The sequence below is a fragment of the Nematolebias whitei genome, chromosome 13, assembly GCF_014905685.2.
Source record: "Nematolebias whitei isolate Nwh7 chromosome 13, NemWhi1, whole genome shotgun sequence".
In the NCBI taxonomy this organism is placed as follows: domain Eukaryota; kingdom Metazoa; phylum Chordata; class Actinopteri; order Cyprinodontiformes; family Rivulidae; genus Nematolebias; species Nematolebias whitei.
The window spans coordinates 5,196,182-5,205,346 of NC_056510.1; the positions used below are offsets into that span (position 1 = coordinate 5,196,182).

At 41.6% G+C, this 9,165-nt stretch overlaps 1 protein-coding gene across 1 annotated transcript in view; it reads left to right on the top strand.

The window, feature by feature from the left end:
* The window catches only part of ccdc141 (coiled-coil domain containing 141), a 16,409-nt gene extending 8,597 nt beyond the window's left edge, over positions 1-7,812 (top strand). The window contains exons 2-9 of the mRNA XM_037687162.1: positions 437-592; positions 671-793; positions 966-1,154; positions 3,768-3,938; positions 4,045-4,182; positions 6,214-6,354; positions 7,358-7,546; positions 7,621-7,812. Of these exons, the coding sequence (XP_037543090.1) occupies positions 437-592; positions 671-793; positions 966-1,154; positions 3,768-3,938; positions 4,045-4,182; positions 6,214-6,354; positions 7,358-7,546; positions 7,621-7,812 (1,299 nt within the window). The remainder of the gene's footprint in view (positions 1-436; positions 593-670; positions 794-965; positions 1,155-3,767; positions 3,939-4,044; positions 4,183-6,213; positions 6,355-7,357; positions 7,547-7,620) is intronic.
* Positions 7,813-9,165: the final 1,353 nt, after the last annotated feature.

Here is a 9,165-nt window from a genome sequence, read left to right on the forward strand (position 1 = left end):
TGTGTGTGTGTGTGTGTGTGTGTGTGTGTGTGTGTGTGTGTGCTTGTACTACTCTGTGTGGACACCTGTGGTGCATTCAAGAACCGTTCGTAAAATTATGGTGAGTTCATAAATGTAGGCTATTTCTTCAAACAGATAAAAAACATTTAAACATAATATTATAAGCCATAAACTGAGCGTGAGCAGTGTGAGCTTTCTAACAGTGAATATCTGGTTCAGGTGAAGCAAAACCATGAAAACAAGAATAAAAAATAAATAAAATAAAAAGTTTAAATGTGTTTAAATATGTCAATTTTCAAATTAAACAATTTGACCTCATGACCTGATCTGAGACCAGATCTGAGACTAGCTCTGAGACCGGGTCAAAGATGAGATCAGACCTCTGGAGGAGGTGAACCAGGAATGTGAGGATCTGAGACGGTTCTGAATGTTTCAGGTTGCTGGATCGGGTCAGAACCTGCAGTCAGGGGAGAAACAGACGACACTGGGACTCCAGAAAACTAAAACCAAGCTGCAGACTCACCTGTTCCAGATCCAGCAGGACCAGGAGAATGAGATGTTCTGCAGGAGGTACCAGGAGAAACTCATGAAGGTATAACGTTCTGTTTAGTGTTAGGTGTGGACCGGTGAACAGCCGATGGGGTTTTGTGCCAGAACTGTTTATTTTCAGACCCTGCAGGACCTGAAGTGTGTCTCAGAGATGCTGGACTCCTGCACCCTGATAGATCTGGGTTCAGACCTGCAGACCTCCAGGATCCTGGACTGCTTCAAACAGGCAGAGCCACATTTCAGGGTAAGAACTGGTCCAAGGAGGACTCTACGGGCCGTTGAGTGATAGAAGTTTTCAGCTGAACTGTCCATTAGGACATTTGGACTGACTTGGGAACATGCTGGACCTTCTGTCTCTGAACTGAAGAAGACGTCGTGGTGTTTCTTCACCCTGGTTGTGTCTCTGTCCTCTGCAGCAGCTGGACACTGAGGTAGACCACATGCTGCAGAGTCGGGACCATCTGACAAGAGTCCAGATCCACCTGGGGAAGGAGGAGGGGTGTCTTTCAGAACTGCTTAAGCTCCAGCAGACGGTGAAGGACAAGATCCACCAGAGCGAGTCCATCCTAAACCTGAGCAGAAGCTTCCACCTCGCAGCCAATCAGGTGAGAGGAGCTGAGAACCTTAAGCACTCAGTGTCCCAGAACCTTTCTACGGCAGAACTTTGGGTGGAGAAGCAGGTGGTTTTGATGTTCAACCATCAGATTCTTGATTTATCCAACAGTTTAGTGAAGAGAAGAATATTTCTGCAGCATCGTGCAGAGTTTAACAGAAAATATGAACAATTCAGATCAATCTTACTGATCTCCACAGGAAGTAGGTCAAATTCACAGTTTTTGATATGACTGATGTGGCTCCCCACCTGGGGGGACGTCTTAATTACAACTAGAGAAATTATATTTCCTGCAAAAATGCAGTGTAAATGCTTATTGCAGAAGAACTTGATGAAAAACAGCTGAAATTAGCTAAAAAAAATGCTGAAATGTAGCTGAAATGAAAGAATAAGCTTAATTTAACAGAAGAAAGCAGAAAAGCAAAAGAAAGCAAAAAAGAAAGCAGAATTAGGTTTAAATGAACACAAGTGAGCACAAAAATTTGGAAATGAGCTTAAAAATGGCTGAAATTAGCAAAAAAAAAAAGCTGGAAAGTAGCTGAAAAGGCAGAGAGAAGCTTAAACTATCAGAAGAAAGCGAAAAGAGCTGAAATGAGCTAAAAAATGTGGAATTGCCTGAAAAAGCTAAAGAGCTAAATGGTAGCTGAAAGAGCAGAAAAGGCTGAAAGGAGCATAAAGAAGTTAATTAGGACGAAAGAAGCAGAAATGAGCACAAAATAGTTTAAATTATCTGAAAAAAGCTTAAATAAGTAAAAACAGCTGAAAATTCAATTAAATTCAGTTTATTTATACAGCGCCAAATCACAACAAAGTTGTCTCAGGGCACTTTACAGAAACATTCACATTCATAAAAAAGCCAATTAGTAAAGTTCTCTTATCTAAGGAAGAAGCTGACTCGTTGAGTCTTCACTTCATCGCAGTCTCCCATCCTGAACAAGCATAAAGGAGACAGTGGAAAGGAAAAACTCCCTTTAAAAGGAAGAAACCTCCAGTAGGACAAGGCTCAGGACAAGCAGCCATCTGCTTTGACCGGCTGGTTTGAGAGGACAGGAAGGAGAGACAGATGAACACAGAATGGTAGGTCCAGGTGTATCCAGGTCCAGGTGTATCCAGGTCCAGGTGTATCCAGGTCCAGGTGTATCCAGGTCCAGGTGTATCTGAAAGACAAAAGCACGTCAAGGATAGAAAAAATAATTACAAATACAAAGCAGGTTGAGCAGAGTAAGTAAAGACAGTAGTAGAGTGAAAATTGTGGTCAGTTTGTCCTCCAGCAGTCTAAGCCTATAGCAGTATAACTAAGGGACAGCTCAGGAAACCCAAGCCAAATCTAACTATAGGATTTATCAAAAAGGAAAGTCCTAAAACTGGACAATGTGTCAGCCTCACGGACAGAAACTGGAAGTTGGTTCCACAAGAGAGGAGCCTGAGAACTGGAAGATCTTCCTCCCATTCTGCTTTTGGAAACTCTAGGAACCACAAGTAAACCTGCAGTCTGAGAGCAAAGTGCTCTGTTAGGAAAATATGGACCAATAAGATCTGTAATATAAGATGGAGCTAGGTTGTTGAGGGCTTTGTAGGTTAGAAGTAAGATTTTCAATTCAATTCTGGATTTGACAGGGAGCCAGTGGAGAGAAGCTAAAACTGGAGACATGATCTCTCCCAGTAACTCCAGTTAAGACTCTGGCAGCAGCATTTTGGATCAACTGAAGACGTTTTAAAGAAGTATTTGGACACCCAGATAATAAACCATTGCAATAGTCCAGTCTAGACGTGACAAATGCATGGACCAGTTTTTCTGCATCATTTTTAGATGTTTCTAATGTTAGTGATATTACGCAGCTGGAAGAAGGAGGTTCTAGTGACGCTTTTAATGTGGGGGATAAAAGACGTGTCCTGATCAAAAATAACACCAAGATTTTTAACATTAGAGCTGGAGGACAGATTAATGCATCTAAGGAGGGAGAAAGACTGAAACATATGAACAGTTTAGATCAACCTGAAATCTCTGCAGAAAGTCGCTCAAATTCAGTTTTTGATACGACTGATGAGGGTCGCCACCCGGGGGGGGGACGTCTCAATCACAATTACAATTACAATCGCCCCCCGACAGCATTGCTCCTAGGATCGATCAGACGCACAAACTCCTCCACCACGATAAGGTGGCGCTTCAAGGAGGAGTATTCTTCTCCTTCTTGGTTCAGCTTCTCCGTCTTCATTGGTTGCCGCAGCGGCTCATCCTCCTCCATCTCACTCTGTACGGATCAAATCAGAACTATTTCATTTCATTAAATAAAACAGTTTGAACCAAAAACAATTAAACCAGTTTAAAGAATGAAACATGAACGCTCGTCGTTCTGAAGACCTGCTGTTGTGTTTTACAGTGTCAGGGTCATGATCCATGTCCTGTACCCAGTCTCTGCCCTGCTGTCAGAACCACGTCTCTAAAGACAAAATAAGACGTTTACATTTTTCAAATAATTAATGAAACTCTCTTTAGATATATTAATGAACTGAACTCTAACGGTTCTGTCGAAATGTAACTGGACCTTCAGAACCTTGTTAAGCTACAGCAAATGATTTGTTCTCGTTTCTTTTCTGAGTCCAGCTGGAACTGCTGCTTCAGTCAGAACCCACCAAAACAACTGGTTCTGCTGGTTTATGTGGATCCAGAGAAGCTGAGCTGAGTTGGTACCAAGAAGCTCGGCAGCAGATCCAGAAGCTCTTTAAAACTACATCGGTCCTGAAGATGGACATTTGCAGCGCCGTCACTCAGAGTGTAAGAACCAACACACTAAACGCCGAGTCAGAACCAGCAGCCCAGTTTGTTCCTCATCGGGTCTCTGAGGTTCTGGTTTCACCTGCTGCTCTTTCTGCTGTTCCAGGGTTCTGCAGGTTTCCAGACCGAGCAGCTGGAGACCCGTCTCAGCTCTTTGGACGCCCTCTGCAAAAAGTCGTGGTTGAAGGAAGAAGCAGGACAGGAAGAGCAGCTGACTCACCTGCTGCACCGTGACATCATCCAGGTTAGTTGTGACATCATCCAGGTTAGTTGTGACATCATCCAGGTTAGTTGTGACATCATCCAGGTGAGGCCACGGCACCAAGCAGGTGGAGGCCCATCCACAGGTCTATCAGAACTGTGTAGACATGTTTATTTGTTGTTAGTCAGGGAGGGGACCAGCAGGGGGCGCTGCTGTCCTTCTGGGTGAACACACATTACAGTATTTGAGTTACTTAAACTTATTGTTAATTTTTTTTATTTCTGAAGCCTAAATTAAATACAAACTCTCAGAAAAACAAATCCTTTAATTTTAATGAGTCGGAGCATTTTTCTGTGATTCTAGTAAAACTCCTCCACGTTCAGCTGTGTTTGTGTAAAAAGTGCTCAAGTTCTGAAAACATGGAAAGTTCAACTACCTGTGACCCGTTTAAACTCTGACTAATGGTTCTGCTGGAAACTGGAGGGCCAAACAGGACTGGGTTTTACTATTCAATGTGCTTGATAGTGGGGATTTAGTCAATTTTATCTCCATCGTTTGTTGTCAGAACTCACTGTTCTTCATGGAGATAGATGAATTATCAATCTGTGGAAGATCTTGAGGACAACACAAGAACGACTTGTAAACAATGATGAATGACATGTAATTAATGATTAAAGATGTGTAATGAATTATGAATGACGTCATTAATTATTAAACATGTGTAATTAATTATGAATGACTTGCATTTAATGATTAATAATACATAATTAATTAATGATTGACAACATATAATTAAATATTAATTACACAATTCATAATTAATAATGTGTAACTAAGGATTAATAATGTGTAATTAAGGATTAATAACACATGATTAAGGATTAATCATGTGTAATTAATGATTGTGTGATTAATAATTAATTGTGTTATTAATTAAAGACTATATAATATGTAATTAATGAATAATATGTAATAAGGCTTAATAACATGTTTATTAATCATTAATAATGTTTATTTAATGATTAGTCAATGAATAATTATGGGTAATTAAATATTAATAGCATGTAATTAAGGACAATAAATGTGAATTATTATGTGTAGTTAATTAAGGATGAATAATATGTAATTAATTAATAAAAACATGTAATTAAGGATTAATAACATTCAATTAATAATAATGTGTAAATAATTATTACATAATTAAAGATTAATTATGTGTAATTAAGGAATAATAATGTGTAAATATTAAATCATATCTGAGGACTTTATGGTCAGTCTGAACACCTGATGGGTAACTCTGGGTCTTTGTAGGACTCTGGATAAGTTTTTGGTTCTGGTTCATTGTTTGTGTGACTTTTGTTACTCTCTCTTTTTCCTCACCTCGGGTTTCCCCCTCCTCTCGTGGACCCATCCAGCCTCTGGTTCTGTTCCGCTGAGAGACGGAACTGTCTCCGTGTGGACAAATGTGTCTCAGCTGCCCTCAGCTGACAGATCAGACACCCGACACGCCTCCCTCAGAGACAGAAACGTCTCGCTGCTCTAAAAATACATCAACAACAAGTTGACCCGTTGGAACGGTTCTGACCTGGGTCCATTGGGACCATGCTAAAGTTGAATGTCCCGTCTGTGGGTTTTTAGTTCCTGTTTGTTTAATAAACAGATTCAACACATCTCTGTGGACTTAACAGGTTCTGGTTCTGGTTCTTATTGTGGTCCTGAACTAAACACCTGGAACTTTGACCAGATGAAAAAGTTTCAGTTCATAGAAACTACGCATCCTGCAGGTGTTTGTTCTGATCCAGTTCTGGTCCCTGATGAGGCTCTGGACTGTGGTCCAACTCAGTGTTCTGATCCAACCTGTTGTAGTCCTTCAAATTCCTCAGAGAATGTTTTAGCCCATGTGTTTGGTGGACCTTCTCCTCCAGCTGAAGTTCGGGCGATGTTGTCCACAGAACCTTGTCAGAACCAGTAAAGAACTTCAGTTTGTTGGGTTCTGGTTGGACTGTGTTTTTGTCAGCATGTGGACCCATCAGAACCTGTTAGATGTTTGACCTCCATGTTGTGTTGTTTCAGCTTGGGGACTCGTTCAAGGAGCTGAAGAAACGTTTCAGCAACACCAAGATCAACTTCCTGAAGAGAAACGACAGAACCAGAAACCCGAAGGTCGCCCGCAACCAGCTGCAGCAGATGGAAGTCCTCCAGGACAAGCTGCAGGTACCACCAGTCCAGAACCACCTGTGCTTAAAAAGGAGCCACCATGGCCCATGTCAGATCCTGGTCCTGTTTCTGGATTTCTGTATTTTTTTAAAATATCAAACCAGAATTTTTACAAAACAAAAAGAAAAATGTTTTCTAGAAAATTAACACGACTGACGGATGAACCATCAAAAGGTTCTGGTTCCTGGAGGTCCACCAGCAGCTTTATGAAACTACATCAGGTGTTCGTCGACAAGAACTGGGCCTGCTGGTTCAGAATTTCAGAACCCAACTGAACTCACAGGCTCGGCCAGCTGGACCAGATAACAAGCTGAAAAGTTCTGAACCCTCAGAAGGTCCAATAACTTCAGACAACAGGTGTTCCTCAGGGAAATTCACCACTTCACTCATCAAATATTCAGCTGCTCGAGTTTTATGAGCCATCCCAACCTGAAATAAAAATATCAAATTTATCGACTTCCTGTTTTTATTTTAGCTCCTTAAAACCTTTTAATAGAAAAAAATAAATAAAAAGCCCCCCCCCCAGCTCTTCAGACTCTCCATAACCTGCAGCTGAAATTGACACTGTGTTTTCAGACAAACTTGACAGAGCCGTTTGTTGTTCGTCATGAAGTTTATTTTTTCTAAAACTTGTGCACGGCTCCAGTTCTGACCCGGTTGACCACAAAGGGGCTGCAGTCTGATCCATTTACTAACAGTACCATGTGCTGGGTCAAGCCCACACGAGTCAGTGGTTCTTCGGCCTGCAGCCTTGTGGCTCTGCTGTTTTGACCAAATTTTTTTTTGTGTGTGCACAATTCATCTGTCAAACTCAAAACCACACCCTAATGTTTGGTACCAGTACCATGCCCAGAACCGCTGAAGGAGCAGACAGTGTTTGTTCTGGTATCAGAAATGGACTCAAAACTGCAAATCTGAATAGAAAACTGAGTCTGAACCTGTCTGTACAGTAAATCTGTGGTTTCAGGGTTGTGTAAATGTGGTTCTGATGGTTCTGCAGGCTCTCAGGGAACGTGTGCACGGTGTGGCGGCCCGTCTGGGGTCAGAGGTGAGGGACGGGGCTGTGGCCCGGCGCGTGGAGGACGCCTCCAACGAGCTGCAGAGACAGATGGGAGAGTTGGAGCGGAACATCCGTGAACACCAGAGAACCCTGGACCTGACCTGCAGACTGCAGCGGGCCATGGAGAAGGTACCACAACTGACAGACCAGTCAGAACCATTGACTGGGCCAATATCTGACCATTTGTTGCTCTGCATCCACAGTATCAGTTCTGGTGTGAAGAGGCGAGCGCTACCATCGCTCGGGTCGGGAGGTACTCTCTGGAGTGTCGCAGCACTGAAGCTGTCTCGGTTCTGTACCGGCAGTTCGAGAAGTTTGTTTGGCCCACGGTTCCTCAGCAGGAGGAGAGGATCAGTCAGATCACCGAGCTGGCTGTCAGGCTGCATGGTGGGTAAAAAAACCCCAAAAAACAATACAAGGCTTTTACTCTGAAAGGACAGGAAGATTACGACCAAGCAGGACGTTTTATTCTGAAAAGTCTGGTCAACAGAAAGTACTATTCTAAAACTAGAGAAACTGCATTTCTGGCAAAAATACAGTGTGAATGCTTATTGCAGAAGAACTTGCTGGAAAAACAGCTGAAATTAGCTAAAACGGCTTAAATGTAGCTGAAGTGAAAAAACAAGCCAAAATTAGCAGAAGAAAGTAGAAAGAATACATATTTGCTGAATTAGATTTAAATGAGCAGAAATTAACACAAAAATTAGGAAATCAGCTAAAAAAGTTTTTTTTTTTTATCTAAAAAGTATCCAAAAAGGCAGAAAGAAGCTTAACTTACAAGAAGGAAGTGGAAAGAGCTGAAAAGATGTAGAATTAGCTGAAAAAGCTAAAATTTGCATAAAAACAGCTAAATAGTAGCTGAAATAACAGAAAAAGCTGAAACTAGCTGAACAAACTAAAAGGAGCATAACCCAGTTGGAGTGGTGGGCAGCTATGTAGGCGCCCAGGGAGCAACTGGGGATTGGGTGTCTTGCTGAGAGGCACCATGTGGGAACGGCTGGGGATCGAGCTTGGGGCTTTTGGGTCCCGAGTCGACTGCCCTGCTTCTGCCCCATCTCGGCCCCCTGAAAGGATCATAAGAAGCTGAAATTAGCAGAAAGAAGTTAGAAGAAGCACAAAAATGTTGGAATAATCTGAAAGGAGCACAAAACAGCTGAAATTAGCTGATTTTTAAAATTTATTTGCACATTGAAGCTAAAAGAAGCTGAAGCAAAACAATGTGAAAGGAGCAGTAAAAGGTTGTAACAGATCTAAAGAGTTGAAGGGTGTAAAATGAGCTCAGTTCATTTTCTATGAGGAAAAAAAAAATAGCAGAAAAGGCTAAATATTTCAAAAAGCTAAAGTTGCACCAATAGCAAAAGTCATAACTGAAAGAGCCGAACGTTTTGATTTATGATTTGTTGAAATTGTTGAAAACTGGGGGACGAGAAAGATGCGGAGAAAAACTTACAGAAGAAAACTGGATCACATAAATGCTTCATAAACATTCACACAATAAGCTAGAAACACAAAAGCCACATATTTTGTCTTTCAAAAAATATAAAATGTTTTAAAGAAAGTATTTTTTAATGACTGTAAAGTTTCCAAAACCAGGTTGATATTTGTTGGTTTTAAGCCCAGAATGAGACGAGTTTAAACTGTTTACAGATGTTGTGTTTCAGGGGCGGAGGAGGGTCAGCGCTACATGGAGAAGACGGTCAGTAAACACTCTGACATGGTGGAGTCCATCAGAGAGCTGAGCCACGGCC